We start from the raw sequence: 16328 nt of genomic DNA, 5'->3' as shown, positions 1-16328 counted from the left end.
ACATGACTTAATGTTTCCACAGGTGAATCATAATTTGACCTTTGTTGCATATAAACTGGTTTTAATGCTTACTAATAAAATAGAAATTAAGTTATAAAATTAGATAGTTTTCGAGGAGTTTTTGTAGATAAAACAAGATAGATACAATGTTTTATATTAATAGTGTAACATAACTTGCGTCTTTTGCATATATTCTTTGTATATATTATATTCAAAAATGTTTAATTACATATTTATTATTTAATATGAATTGTTCAACTCATAAAATTATCATATATATAAGATATACTTTTATAGATAAAAATGTAATGCTTGATAATAATTGAAAAGTTTATTTTTCTTAAAGAAATAACCAAAATCAGATGAAATTAAAGATGTTTCTAAAATTAAATTATGTAGTCAGATATTTATAAATTAATTTGATCTTTGAAGTCTAAATAAACTTAAAAAATATATTAAAAATGTTCAGATTGTTGAAATAATCATAAATTATTGCTTTCCAAAATGTTTCTGAATGTTAAAGTTTGTATAAATGTATGTCTGAATGTTAAAATATTTGAAAAAATAAACAACCACAGATTTATGGATAAATACAAAGTTTTTTTTGTTCACAAGACATAAAAAGCTTATTGAAAATGTTTTTGAACATTAAGATAAAGTAATATATGTAAAATTACAAATTTATAAATTAATACACTCTTATTAGAAACTGAGCTGAAAAAACTAAAAGAATTCATTCAAAAATGTTCTTTTATGTTAAAATATTCGAAAATAGGAACAACTACAGATTTATGGATTAATACAAAGTTTTATTTGGCCTCAAAACATAAAAAACTTACTGAAAAGTTTTTTGAACATTAAGATAAAGTAATATATGTAAAATTATATATTTGTAAGTTAATACGGACTCTTATTAGAAAACTGAGCTGAAAAAAACTAAAAGAATTCATTAAAAAAAGTTCTAAAATATTAAAATATTCGAAAACATGAACAACTACAGATGTGTAGATCAATACAAAGTTTTATTTGGCCTCAAAACATAAAAAACTTACTGAAAATGTTTTTGAACATTAAGATAAAGTAATATATGTAAAATTACATATTTATAAATTAATACAGACTTTTATTAGAAAACTGAGCTGAAAAGAACTAAAAGAATTCATTCAAAAAAGTTCTAAAATGTTAAAATATTCGAAAATATGAAAGACTACAGATTTGTAGATCAATAAAAAGTTTTATTTGGCCTCAAAACATAAAAAACTTACTGAAAATGTTTTTGAACATTAAGATAAAGTAATATATGTAAAATTACATATTTATAAGTTAATACAGACTTTTATTAGAAATCTGAGTTGAAAAGAACTAAAAGAATTCATTGAAAAAAGTTCTAAAATGTTAAAATATTCGAAAATATGAAAGACTACAGATTTGTAGATCAATAAAAAGTTTTATTTGGCCTCAAAACATAAAAAACTTACTGAAAATGTTTTTGAACATTAAGATAAAGTAATATATGTAAAATTACATATTTATAAGATAATACAGACTTTTATTAGAAAACTGAGCTGAAAAGAACTAAAAGAATTCATTCAGAAAAGTTCTAAAATGTTAAAATATTCGAAAATATGAACAAGTACGGATCAACACAGTTTTATTTGGTCACATAAGCTAAAAAACTTCTCATTTGGATTATTAAAATATTCTAAAACATAAAATAAATATTAATTACTTTATTTGACAAGAAAAATGATTTCTTCACTTACCTTTAAAAAATTACCACAAGCCAATTAGTACCCCAAAATAAATTTATTACAGATGCAATTATAAACTAAAAATAAATATAATTTTTAGTTTTTATTTGTCGAAATAAATAATGAATTTAAGGGAAATTACAACAAATTTACATTGTCAAAAATAAGAATCTCAAACAACTGAGAATAAAATACGAAACATGAGCAACAATTTAATCTTAAAAGCATCAATTAAACGTATCACTTAAACACATACACCTACAATTTAATCAGCTTATATTTATTTACAACTCGAGAGGACATTAAAATAAAATATGTTGAGCTCAATTATATAATTATAATTATATCAACTAAATAATTATCATACATATAAACAATTTTTTTTTTGTTAATACAGCCTTTCGTTCTCACTTGTATATCCATCAAAATAAAAACTTCGTTTACCACCTCATAGCTTCTTGTTCTCTAAAACAGAAAAACCAGATCAGTCAACAACAAAAACTGGAACAACAACTACACCGTGTACGCGATCAACAACACAAAACAACAACAAAAAAAAATTGATTTACCTTCGGATTGTTTTCGATGAAACTCTGCACCAGAGACAGAGACAAACCAAAACAAAAACGTGGTAGAAGTGGGAAGGTGAATGAAAATGAAAATCGGGTCAGCTGTCGGTTTCGCTATCGGTCTTTTTATATTTACCCATGAACTCCAGCTGCTGCTTCCGGTGGGCCTCCATCAGGGCGTTCAGCTCCGCCTTCTGTCTGTTCAGCATCTCCTCAAACGTCTCCTCCTGCATTAACAGACATTAGTCACCTTGTTGCTGAGTGTAACACGGTTTTAAGCGACAAAGTCATTCCTCATAACTGTTCTGAATGATCAATTGATCCCTTGACCGTAACCCAGCATTTTGATTAATGATTAAACCTTTTAACAACACTCGTCAACGATCAATCAACCACCAACAATACAAAAAAAAAAACGTTTATTAGTCATCGGTTAGTTTCAGGTGTTAATGATAAATAAAAAGAGTTGTGTTAATCAGCACATTACAAAGCACAGTACCACTACAAACTACACAGAACGAAATATAAAACAAAATTTTTGGTGACACGTTGAGCCCCGCTCCGTTTGCTTTTGTTTAAAATAATAGTTCATATTTTCGGGCCTCCAGAATCTTACCCTGCCTGCGAAATACGTCTCCAAGTACTGCTCTATCGGCACCACCCTATCGCACTCCTCCCTACCGCAACAACACCTAGAAACCTGCGTGTGTATGTGTGTACCGTTCGCGATGCTCTGCAGGCTGCGCCAACCCAGCTCGCGGGAACGGCCGCCTATGCCGCCCGTCCTGAACTCCATCGTGCGTCTAGTCTCCGCCTTGAACCGGTCACCGTGCACCGTGTGATACGCGTCCTCTTGTCTCAGCTTGATGTGCGGCTCGCGTAAGTTGTGCAACGAATTGGAATGTGTCAGGTTACGTCTAGTCTTGTCCTCGGTGTTACGCATGCGTCGTCTGATGTTGCGCAACGAGGTGCAGTGTTTGAGTTTGATGTTGCGCATGAGCACTAGCACGGGACTTTGTTCGAGTCGTTTGACGCGCAGGTCCAGTCGCGAGTAGTCGTCGTCGGGCATGTCCGACGAGGTGTCGGTGTTGTCGGAGAACACGTCGTCGCATTCGATGGTCGTGCTCACCGAACTGCACCGATCACTCCCGTCGTCCTCGTCGTCGCTGTCGTGCCTGTCCGAGAACGCGGTCTCGGTCAAGTCCGGCAGACTGACGTTCTTCTCCGAACCGTTAAATATGTCAAGCAAGTCGTGTGTGGGTGACGTTTTGCAAATGTCGGGCATGCTGTTCGTTAGGTTCTCTTCGGGCGGCTCGATCACGATGCTCGGGTATTGGCGGAACGATTTGCTCATGCGACGCGACGTGCTCTTTCGGCGTATGTTCGACTTTTGTTCGGTCTTTATCGGCAATATGTTTTCGATTTTCGTTTTCAGATCGTTAAAACGTGTTGCGTGTGATTGCGGGGAGTGCGGTTTCCGGTGTTTTGTGGCCGTATAAAGTCCATGCTTCTACAAATACACAAATCATAATGAAAATAAAAAAAATTATTAACAAAAAATTTCTCTACAGCTGGCAGTTTTTCTACTGGTGGACGGGCTGTGGTTGTGTTAGAACTTGCCAACGCACAACGCTTCTAAATTAATTCAAAATGTATCAAATATAAGCAAATATGAATGACTGGCAACTAAAAATATAACTTTTTTGTTGTTTATACGGTTATATTTTTAATTTATTGGTGCTGTGAATAAAATACTAAAAATTACTTTATAAATTACTGAGATGTAACACACAACACATAAATTATTTAATTATTAGTAGGTACAAACTAAAGTGCCAACAAGATTAAAACGTTTTGGTTACTCACCACCTTCGTTTTGGATTCTTCTTCAAGCGCCAACTCATCTACAAAAGAAAAATTAAATATAAATGAAACATTACATTAATAACTGTTAATGGTTTATGGTTAAAGATTTTTAAATGTCCTCCAGAACGATAAGATTTAAGTAAATTAAACATTGAGCCACACATTGGATTGTAAAAACGGTTGTGTTGATGAGAATTTACTCTATCTTATTCTAAATTATAGGGGAACAAATAGACAAACATTTTAAATCAGACGACTTCATAACTATAACACACTCCAATAACCATTGGAACTTGATTGTAAAAATAAGTGATTTTTAGCATCTTTTTCCATATTTTCTAATTTTCCAGTATTGAGAATCGGAGAAAACGGTTCATAAAAAGCCTCTCTAGTTGAACGTACACAGAGCTTTTTTCAAAAACATTTTGAATCATGCATATAGTACCACCCACACAAGAGATTCAGTCAATTTATCAAACTGGTAACAAATAATGCTTTTTATGCAGTTTCTTTGTTTTAAGTATGACTTAAATTAGGTCATAAAATAAGAAAAATATACAAAAACATCTAAACTAGTCAATAGTTTTTAAAAGTCAGCCAACGTTTCCAAAATATCTACAAGTCGTGCTTATGAAAATTGGAGTACATGGAAGGCATATATTAGTCTGTAAAAACGGTATTTTCGATGAGAATCTACTCTAGCTTCCTTTAAATTGTAGAGGAAAGATATATGAATATTTTAAACCATTATGCTATTTTATAACTATAACACTCCAATTAATATTGGTACTTGATTGTAAAAATAAGTGATTTGTGACATCTTTTTCCATATTTTCTAATTTTCCAGTATTGAGAATCGGAGAATACGGTTCATAAAAAGCCTCTCTAGTTGAACGTACACAGAGCTTTTTTCAAAAACATTTTGAATCATGCATATAGTACCACCCAAACAATAGATTCAGTCAATTTATCAAACTGGTAACAAATAATGCTTTTATGCAGTTTCTTTGTTTTAAGTATGACTTAAATTAAGTCACAAAATAAGAAAAATGTACAAAAATCATCTAAACTAGTCAATAGTTTTTAAAAGTCAGCCAACGTTTCCAAAATATCTACAAGTCGTGCTTATGAAAATTGGAGTACATGGAAGGCATATATTAGTCTGTAAAAACGGTATTTTCGATGAGAATCTACTCTAGCTTCCTTTAAATTGCAGAGGAAAGATATATGAACATTTTAAACCATTATGCGATTTTATAACTATAACACTCCAATTAATATTGGTACTTGATTGTAAAAATAAGTGATTTGTGGCATCTTTTTCCATATTTTCTAATTTTCCAGTATTGAGAATCGGAGAAAACGGTTCATAAAAAGCCTCTCTAGTTGAACGTACACAGAGCTTTTTTCAAAAACATTTTGAATCATGCATATAGTACCACCCACACAAGAGATTCAGTCAATTTATCAAACTGGTAACAAATAATGCTTTTATGCAGTTTCTTTGTTTTAAGTATGACTGAAATTAAGTCACAAAATAAGAAAAATGTACAAAAATCATCTAAACTAGTCAATAGTTTTTAAAAGTCAGCCAACGTTTCCAAAATATCTACAAGTCGTGCTTATGAAAATTGGAGTACATGGAAGGCATATATTAGTCTGTAAAAACGGTATTTTCGATGAGAATCTACTCTAGCTTCCTTTAAATTGTAGAGGAAAGATATATGAACATTTTAAACCATTATGCGATTTTATAACTATAACACTCCAATTAATATTGGTACTTGATTATAAAAATAAATGATTTGTGGCATCTTTTTCCATATTTTCTAATTTTCCAGTATTGAGAATCGGAGAAAACGGTTCATAAAAAGCCTCTCTAGTTGAACGTACACAGAGCTTTTTTCAAAAACATTTTGAATCATGCATATAGTACCACCCACACAAGAGATTCAGTCAATTTATCAAACTGGTAACAAATAATGCTTTTATGCAGTTTCTTTGTTTTAAGTATGACTGAAATTAAGTCACAAAATAAGAAAAATGTACAAAAATCATCTAAACTAGTCAATAGTTTTTAAAAGTCAGCCAACGTTTCCAAAATATGTACAAGTCGTGCTTATGAAAATTGGAGTACATGGAAGGCATATATTAGTCTGTAAAAACGGTATTTTCGATGAGAATCTACTCTAGCTTCCTTTAAATTGCAGAGGAAAGATATATGAACATTTTAAACCATTATGCGATTTTATAACTATAACACTCCAATTAATATTGGTACTTGATTGTAAAAATAAGTGATTTGTGGCATCTTTTTCCATATTTTCTAATTTTCCAGAATTGAGAATCGGAGAAAACGGTTCATAAAAAGCCTCTCTAGTTGAACGTACACAGAGCTTTTTTCAAAAACATTTTGAATCATGCATATAGTACCACCCACACAAGAGATTCAGTCAATTTATCAAACTGGTAACAAATAATGCTTTTTATGCAGTTTCTTTGTTTTAAGTATGACTTAAATTAAGTAATAAAATAAGAAAAATATACAAAAATCATCTAAACTAGTCAATAGTTTTTAAAAGTCAGCCAACGTTTCCAAAATATCTACAAGTCGTGCTTATGAAAATTGAAGTACATGGAAGACATATATTAGTGTGTAACAACGGTATTTTTGATGAGAATCTACTTTAGCTTCCTTTAAATTCTAGAAAAAAGATATATGAACATTGTAAACCATCATGCGATTTCGTAACTATAAGACTCCAATTAATATTGGAACTTGATTATAAAAATAAGTAATTTGTGGCATCTTTTCCCATATTTTCTAATTTTCCAGTATTGAAAATCGGAGAAAACGGTTAATAAAAAGCCTCTCTAGTTGAACGTACACAGAGCTTTTTTCAAAAACATTTTGAACCATGCATATAGTACCACCCACACAAGAGATTCAATCAATCTAGTTTGATGGGCAAAATGGTATTTTACGTTATCAACCCTATAATTAAACTGGTTAATTACCGGTCGGCTTGAGAGAACCCTGAACGTCGAGCGTCTGCTTGAGATAGCCGAACGTGCTGTCGATCACCGACTTGTAGTCCTGTTCGTTGTTGCGGTTGTGGCCGTCCTGTTGGCCGCCGTTCGTCTCGGTGCCACCCATGGTCGCGGTCGTGTTGGTGGTGCCGCCGCCCGATGTATCGGTCGGCTCCAGTGCTTCCGGTATCGTGAGCTTGCCGCGGTCCGGTTCAGTCACCACGCTCACCCGGAATCGCGACACCTTCCTCTCCCTGTGTGCCGGCGGTTCGGCGATCAACTGCAACAGAATTACGGACCAGTTTTTATTTCAACATTTTCACAAATCAAAAAGTTTCACGTGACAGCTGTACTAAACTGTCTATTGTTTTGGTGACGTATCTATGGTCACAAAACTTACGGTAGAAGATGGTTCGGGTTTGGCGTCGGGTGACGACGTGTCCGCGACGTTCACGTTCTCGGTGCGGGAATTGATGCGTCTCAGGTGGGTGTTCAGGCTGTCCAACTGGCGCTGTTTCTCGGTGGTTTGATCGACGTTCTCCAAAACTGGCGACAGCACTTCGGCGGTTGCGGTACCGCTTCCCGGGGCGCTGCCCAAATCCACCTGCAGCTGAAACACCACAATTTAATCACTCTGGCTTACAATTTTTATGTTTGGATATATAATAAATTCTCTTACTTTTAATAGACATGAAAATTATATTCATATTTTTCTCATTTGGGAGAGTCACCCAGAAATTGGTGTTTGACACTTATAACTATGAATGAAATGAAGCTTCGACTTTTACGTCTTTATTTGGTTCTATATTCTCAAATAAGGAACCAGCAATAGTTTGCAATCATTTGCTTGGCCATGAAGCTTCGAATCTTTTTTCTATTTCAATTACGAATTAATTCAATGATCTTTCTAACTACATAAAATTCATTTAAAATTAAAAAACATAATTATACGTTCTTCTATGTGGGTTCCTCACCCGAATAAGAAAAAATTATTACACTTTTCATGTCCACCGTACCCAAATTAATTAAAAAACATTGTAAGGGAATTGTACATTGTATACCTCTGATAAACTAATACATAAATCAATTTAACACGTACGGTTGCGGGATTTAAAGGCGGAACGTCCTGCGGAAATTCCAACGACGACAACGCCGACTGGGGACTAGGCGGCGCCGTTGTTTGCGGACGCGGCAACGGCGGCATCTGCATCTGCAACTTGTGGTGCAGACTGTGCAGGTGCACGTCGTACACCACCTCGCCTTGCGGCGTCGACGCCTGGCTACCCCTGTTCGAGTTGCTCTCGACGATTTGCTTGAGATTCTCGTTGATCTTCTTCGTCGGAAAACCGCCGGGCGGGGCGGTCATCGGCTCGTCCAGCGACACGGAGTGCTGGAACGGCGGCGTCTGCCCGTTGGCCGAGGCCAAGTTCTGCACGGACACCGACGAGGCGATGCCGTGCTGCGGGTAGATCTGAGCCTGTTGCTGCTGGTAGGCCACCTAGAAATCGGCAACCACAATTAAATACAATACTTTGAATAGGAGTTAATTATTAATCAGTGCTTACCTCCGGAGGATTGGCGATGTTCAACACCAAACCAGGCTGCGCCTTGGGCAACGACTGCGGCTGCTGCGGCTGCTGCTGAGGTGGCGGCTGCTGGGGCACCATCATCGGCTGCGACTGGTACTGAGGTTGCGCAGGCGGCTGTTGACTGACCGGCATCATGGGGATCTGCGCAGTCGCAAGACTGGGAGGCGGAGCCGAGGTCACCACCTGCGGTTGCGACGCCGCTACGTTCACGTACTGCTGCGGCGGCACCTGCGAATTGATCACTGGCTGCGGCATGCTGGCGGGCATGTGCGGCTGGACCATGGGCACGAACGACTGTTGCGAACCGCTGGTCTGTACAGGGGGCGTGCCCACGGTGGTCGGCTGCGGAGCGGGCGTCGGCATCATCGGCTGCTGCTGCACCTGAACGGGAACCGTCTGCGAAGGAATGGGGGCAATGTTGACCTGGGCCGGAGGCGTGCCGATTTGCATGGGGGCGGTGCTTGGCGGTGCCGATGTTTGCACCGATTGTGGTACGGAGGTGAGGGTCGGCGGAGCCGACGAAACGACTATGCCGCCGTTCACGTATTGCGCCGTTTGTGTGGGGGCAAAACTCGTGACGGCGGACGGGGCCTTTTGCGTCGGTATTTCGGCCACCGAGGCCGGCTTCTTGACTTCGCCTTCGGCATCTTTTTTCGGGTGATTGCTGTTCTTTAAGTTATCTGGAATACGAATAAAATTATAATTTAATACATAATAAAAAAAATATTAAAACAATAACTTACCCAAGCTAATTTTGAGCTGCTCCAGGGTGTTAATGAGTTCCGGACCACAGGTGGCCAAATTCTCCTCCCTATTAGTTATACTCTCCTCCTTCAATGAACAGACAGAAACTTTCTGTTCAGTCTTGTTCTCCAACTCCATGGACGTCCTTGTGTTCTCCAACGGAGCGGAGTTCTTCCTCAGCGCCTCAGAATGCGTGTTCTTAATGTCGGGCAGTTCCGACGGCCTGTCGGCGCCCGCCTCCTGCGTCGCCTCACCGAAATCTTTATCCTTGGGCATGTCCAACTGTCCAGACAGCACAGGACTGACCAAAAACCTGGAGATCTTCCTCTGCGGGACCTTTAAACCGGCCCCGTTCTCAGTCTGCGACTTCTCCTCCGTCGGTTTTGCCTCCTCAACGTTACCACTAATGTCGTCTTTGCTGCCATCGATGCCGTCGACGATCTGCGACTCCTCACGAGCCAGCACGAAGCCCTTGATGGTGACCTTCTGTCCGGGCACCAGAGCAGGTTGGTCGCCGTCCCTCTGCCTCAAACTGTCGTTGAACTCGTTCTTCAACGCGTCCGTGTAGTCCACCGTTTCGCCGACGATCTCCTCGTTCTGCACGACGCTGTCCTCGTAACTGTCCCTCTCTTTTTCGGTGACCACCGTGTCGGTGACGTAGGAGACGGCGGTGACGTGCTCAATTAAAGGCGGCCTCGCGTTCAATATGTACGTGTGTTCCGGCGTGTAATCGCTGGCCGTGCTGGTCTTCCTCGACACCGTGCCACTGCTGTTCAGACTCTCCCTGTTTTGGGTGAAGTGTTCGGCCAGCGTTTTAAGCGTGTCCTCGTTGCCGTTGGTCGGCGTCTCCGCATAGTTTTGCTTGCCTATCAACACTTGGCCGCTGCTGTCGTCTCTCTGTCGAACGAAAATTAGTTAATTAGTGTTGTGGTTGGAGCGAAAAGGAAGGTGAATTAGGGTGGAATACTCACGGAACGGTGACGTCTGTGTGTTTTTTTGTGGGGGTGCCTTGTTAGGGACGCATGCCTCACCTTTTTTTAACGGAGCAGCGTGCAAAAATATCGTTTTTTGTTGGGTGATACATAATTAACGACACAAATTATTAAACACTGATTTACAGACGAAAATATAGTAACTCTTACATTATTTTAGGGTAAGATGGGTAAAAAAGGATATGAAAAAGATCATTTAAACTAAGTCAATTGATTAAAAATGGCTTAAATAATCTGTAGTTTCAATTTCGTATTTTCTATACCAATATTACCCCAATAAACGTAAGAATAATTTTCTATGCACCAAAAATTACGATTTCCAATCCACCTAAACAGATTACCTTTCCTCTGGCCGTCCCGATCTCCGGTATTTCCCCGGGCCTGGCCTTCAGTGCGCCTATAACCTCACCCAGATGGTCGGTCAGATGTTTGTGGGGCCCGGGCTTGAGCAGTTCCTGTCGCACCATCCCGTCTATGATGTCGGTGGGCGTGGTGTCCACCATGTTGAACTTGAAACTGATCGTTTTCTGCTTGCACAACAGCTGACACTCGACGGTGCCGTCCGGATGAACGCCCGTGACGATCAGTTGGTGCTTGAAGGAGCCACGTTTGGTGCGACGCGAGGAGACCCTTTCGTCACCGGCGCTGTGCGAGGAGACGGCCGTCTCTTCGCTTATCTGTTCCGAGGTCGACACGTCGTCCGGATCGGCCGACTTCGGGTCCTCCTGCAGCGGCGGTTCGGGTTCTTCCGGCAGTTGCTGTGGCTGCACTTGTTGTTGCTGTTGTTGAGTCGTGTCCACTGGTTGTGGTACATACATCTATACATAACACAAATTAAGTTATTACCCGCAACAGTATGTCGTAAATTGTACCTGTTGAAGCTGTTGGGAGGCGACACTTTCCTGACTGACGTAACCCTCAGTTAACTGACTGAAAACAATAGGAGTAGCAGTCTGATAGTCTTCCGGCCTAGCCGGCTGACTTATAGTCGACAATCTCCTGTGATCAGCAGCTTGCTGTTGCTGCTGATCGAACGTAGGCATGGGTGGCAACGAAGCTGTGGAGATTCTATGCTGTTGCTGCTGGTGCAAACGGTGCAAGTCGATAATATTAGGCGGCAGGACGTGGGGCAGCTCCGTGGTAGACGGACGGTGTCCCAAAGGTGGGGCGGGTTGATCGGGGAGGTGTTCAACCGGAAGGTAAACCTAAAGAACCATTAATCAACATTCTAAACCACTAAAACGTACACTTACTTGTTGCTGCTGTTGCTGGGGTGGCGGTTCGACGTAGGCCTGGGCCGGCTGAACGTAAGTCTGAGGTTGTGGCTGGGGAATTTGCTGTGGCTGTTGGTAGATGGGCTGCGGTTGCTGTAACTGTTCCACGACGGGCTGCGGCTGAGCGGTCGGCGGTTGTTGCTGCGGTGGCGCCATGAACTGCTGTTGCTGGTACACCTGCTGCTGAGACTGATCCTGCTGCTGCGGCTGTTGTTGTTGTGGGGGCGGAGCCACGTACTGTTGCTGTTGTTGTTGCTGCGGCTGTTACCAAACAAACAATGAACATTAATTCATTAAATTAACCACCGTATTCATACCGTGTATGTGGGAGGTTGCTGTGGGTAGGGCTGGGGTTGCTGCTGCTGATAGGTCGGCTGTTGGGGCTGCTGCTGGTAGGTCTGTGGCTGTACGTAGTTCTGAGCCATGTCCTGACTGGTCTGTTGCTGATACGGTTGCTGTGGAGGCTGTTGTTGCTGGGGGGCCGGCTGATACGTGGCGGGAGGAGGCTGATAGCTCTGCTCCTGTTGATAAGGTTGCGGTGGCGGCTGCGCCTGATAGGACTGAGCCGCCGGCTGCTGATACGGCTGCGACTGTTGATTTTGATACGCGGGTTGTTGAGCCGTAGGCGGCGGTTGTTGCTGCGTGGGTTGCTGATAATTTTGATCTTGCGCTACCTGATAGGGTTGCGGGGGCTGGCTCTGCTGGTACGTTTGTTGTTGCTGGTCCTGCCCTAACGGTTGGTACTGTTGCTGCGGTTGCGGTTGTTGACCGGGTTGTTGTTGCTGATACGGTTGCGCCTGATAGTCCGGTTGCTGTTGCTGTGGTTGGCTGAACTGTTGCTGGAATTGCTGCTGCTGATTGTGGATATCCAGCTGACTGTCCACGCTGAGTCGATGTTGCGGCGGCGGTTCGGACGTGCTAGAAGTGGCGCACAGCATGTCCGGCTGCGACACACTGGAGATTTTATGCTGCTGATTCTCCTGCACCTGCAAGAACTCCGCCTGCTGCGGCAACGCCCCCTCCGGTATGTACTGCTGGTACTGTTGCGGCGGTTGCTGTTGCTTGTGGACGATGGGCTGCTGTTGCACCGGATCCACGCTGGTTTGCCTCTGCAACACCGGCGGCGTTACGGTTTGCTCCTGCTGCGGCTGCTGATAGATTTGCTGCGGCGGAGGCTGTTGTGTCGGCTGCTGTTGCTGTTCCGGGATAATTGTCGTCTGTTGCTGCTGCTGGTACTGATGCTGTAACAAAGCCTGGGCGTCCTGCTGCTGCGGTTGTTGCTGTTGCACGTACTGGCCCTGCAACACGTTCTGATCGATCTGCATCGGCTGCTGCTGGTACTGAGGCTGTTGCTGCTGATCGGCGGATGGTTGCGGCGTCTGCTGCGGCTGATACGACTGCTGCGGCGGCTGCGTGTACTGCGGCTGCGACTGTTGCTGGAACTGCTGTTGCTGCTGCTGCTGCTGCACCGGATCATACTGCGGCTGAGCCTGTTGGAAACTGGGTTGCTGCGGGGGCTGCGCCGCTTGCTGGTACTGCGGCGGGGCCTGTTGGGTTTGAGCCTGCGGTTGTTGTTGCGGCTGCTGCGGCGGCGCCCCCTGCTGCTGCTGCGGCTGAGCCTGCTGCTGATAGGCCTGCTGTTGTTGAGCGGCGGCCGCCTGTTGTTGGGCCTGCTGGTGTTCGGCCTGCTTCTGCAGGTACTGCTGGTACTGTAGTTGTTGAGCCAGCGCTTCTTTTTCTTTCGTACGTTGCTGTTCGCGTTCCTTGGTTATCTGCGTGATCTGGGCCTTGAGCAGTTGCGCCACAGTTTTGGCGTCGTCCTCAAAAATTATGCCGGACTTTGCCTGTTGACAATCATTGTTAATTGTTAATAATCTCACATCTATAAGTAAGTTGTTAACAAGATGATTGGTAACTTACAGACAGATTCAAAACAAGATCGAATTGTTTGTTGGCGCAGCACAGTAAGTCTACGATTAATCGATTCTCTTCAATCGTCATTCTTTAATTTAATAATTACACGACAATTAATTTACACATACACGCGCTGGCTTCACATACGACTCGGGTGGCAAAACCACATAAATGACAGGTGACACAAATCACATTAGAAAAAAATGACGCGGGTCGGACGTCTAAAATTTTCAAGAGTACTTTCAATCATAGTTAACTATAAATAACATCAGAAGGTAGTTTGAAGGAAAATTAGGTAATAAGTCCAATAATAATTAATAAAATGACATTTAAAGTAAAGTAGAAAAAGAGGAAAAGCCCAACTATTTACCATCTCCTCGGCGATGGTGTTGTATCGGTCCGTTTCCATGTCGAACTCAAACTGTATGGCCTCGTTCTCCTTGTGCTTGTGCGTCCGCTTCTTGGGGTCGATCACCCGCAGCCTGAACACCACCTTCTGGCTCTCCTCCTGACTGACCACTTCCACCTTCAGACCGACGTCCTCCTCGAAGAAGGCGTGCGTCAACAGATCCTTGACTTTAGGCCTGTCCTCTTTGCGTGGCTTTATGCAGCTCTCGATCACGTTCTGCACCTCCGGATTCTGCACTTTGTCGAAGCTGGCCGGCTTGACGCCCGATATCACCTTCTTGTAGATCTGGGCGGGGCCGGTGCACTCGGAATAGGGATACTCGCTGGTGGCCATCTCCAGCATGCACATGCCAAAGGCGTACACGTCCACGCCCTCGTCGTAGTGCTCCTCGTACATTTCCGGTGCCATGAACTCGGGCGTGCCTATCACCTAAAACATTCCGAGTTTTTACTGTCTGTCAACTGTTTATTTTCCTTAGAATTATTTTTACTATTAAAACTGTAAGAATATACAAAAAATATTCTGAATATAAGTGCACATCGTACCGATTTGGCGAAACTCCTGTTCTTCAACGTGGCCAAACCCAAATCGCCGATCTTAACCGACCCCGTCGTTCCGGTTATGAAGATGTTGTCACACTTCAAATCTCTGTGTATTATAGGAGGTGACCTCGAGTGCAAAAACGCCAATCCCTTTAAAATTTGCCTGCACCAAGACTTTAGTACTTTTGGATTGATCTTTTTGAAACGTCTCAAGTACCTACAACAACCAACATCAGTACAACAAAACTGCTACGATAAAATAACCATAATTCGTACGTTTTTAAGGTGCCACTCAACATCAGTTCGGTGACGAGCACGATGTTCTTCTTTTTGGTGCCAGGCGCCTCCCAGTAATTATAAAACCGTACGATGTTAGGATGCTGTAACTTCTTCAACATCTCCGCCTCCTCCCTGAACCGCTGCCGTTCCGCCTTGTTCAGCTTCTTCTCTTGCAACTCGCACCAGGCAACTGCGACTCCTGTCTGCGTGTCCAGTCCCCTGTATACCGTCTTGAACGAACCCCTACCGATCTGATAATTAAATATGATTAGCTTCAGCCAAAAAAACTGATCAAAACTTGTTATTAAAATTATAAAAATGTTTCATTTTGCGTACGAATTTAAACCGTACAGAGTAAATTTAATTAGATGTGGTAGTTCTTTTGCTGAACATACATTTTAACCAAAGTTTACTCAATATAAACAACAGAAGTTGAACTTATACTTTATATTCAATCAATTTTGGTAGTTTTTTTAATGGACTTAATTTTAACTACCTTTGTATCAAACGTACTACTCCACATCACCAATATTTACTCAATATAAACGACAGAAATTGATCTTATATTTTATATTCAATTAAATTTGGCGTTTTTATTGAATATAATCTTATCTAAGGTTGTATATTAAACAAATTACTCCAAATCACCAAAATTTACTCAAAATAAACAACAGAAATTGAACTTATACTTTATATTCAATCAATTTTTCTTAGTGTTTTTACTGAACATAATTTTATCTACCTTTGTATCAAACGTATTACTCCACATCACCAAAATTTACTCAATATAAACGACAAAAATTGATCTTAAATTTTATATTCAATTAGAGTTGGCGTTTTTTATTGAATATAATTTTATCTAAGGTTGTATATTAAACAAATTACTCCAAATTAGCAAAATTTACTCAACATAACAACAGAAGTTGAACTTATACTTTATATTCAATCAATTTTGGCATTTATTTTGCTGAACATAATTTTATCTACCTTTGTATTAAACGTATTAGTCCAGATCACCAAAATTTACTCAATATAAACGACAAAAATTGATCTTAAATTTTATATTCAATTAGATTTGGCGTTTTTTTGATGAATATAATTTTATCTAAGGTTGTATATTAAACAAATTACTCCAAATTAGCAAAATTTACTCAACATAACAACAGAAGTTGAACTTATACTTTATATTCAATCAATTTTGGCATTTATTTTGCTGAACATAATTTTATCTACCTTTGTATTAAACATATTACACCAGATCACAAAAATTTACTCAATATAAACGACAAAAATTGATCTTAAATTTTATATTCAATTAGATTTGGCGTTTTTTTGATGAATATAATTTTATCTAAGGTTGTATATTAAA

At 40.6% G+C, this 16328-nt stretch overlaps 1 protein-coding gene across 1 annotated transcript in view; it reads right to left on the bottom strand.

Moving 5' to 3' along the window:
* Positions 1–2068: 2068 nt before the first annotated feature.
* The window catches only part of LOC109604169 (uncharacterized), a 32023-nt gene continuing 17763 nt past the window's right edge, over positions 2069–16328 (bottom strand). The window contains exons 8-24 of the mRNA XM_020020697.2: positions 14957–15210; positions 14684–14897; positions 14100–14567; positions 12133–13659; positions 11795–12076; positions 11414–11746; positions 10883–11359; positions 9549–10446; positions 8782–9485; positions 8316–8714; positions 7617–7820; positions 7205–7496; positions 4187–4224; positions 2937–3830; positions 2457–2547; positions 2321–2344; positions 2069–2216 (exon numbers count right to left, since the gene is read on the bottom strand). Of these exons, the coding sequence (XP_019876256.2) occupies positions 2200–2216; positions 2321–2344; positions 2457–2547; positions 2937–3830; positions 4187–4224; positions 7205–7496; positions 7617–7820; positions 8316–8714; positions 8782–9485; positions 9549–10446; positions 10883–11359; positions 11414–11746; positions 11795–12076; positions 12133–13659; positions 14100–14567; positions 14684–14897; positions 14957–15210 (7116 nt within the window). The 3' untranslated portion in view covers positions 2069–2199. The remainder of the gene's footprint in view (positions 2217–2320; positions 2345–2456; positions 2548–2936; positions 3831–4186; positions 4225–7204; positions 7497–7616; positions 7821–8315; positions 8715–8781; positions 9486–9548; positions 10447–10882; positions 11360–11413; positions 11747–11794; positions 12077–12132; positions 13660–14099; positions 14568–14683; positions 14898–14956; positions 15211–16328) is intronic.

This window comes from Aethina tumida, chromosome 6 (genome assembly GCF_024364675.1).
Source record: "Aethina tumida isolate Nest 87 chromosome 6, icAetTumi1.1, whole genome shotgun sequence".
NCBI lineage: Eukaryota > Metazoa > Arthropoda > Insecta > Coleoptera > Nitidulidae > Aethina > Aethina tumida.
This window is presented reverse-complemented; position numbering and strand designations above follow the sequence as displayed.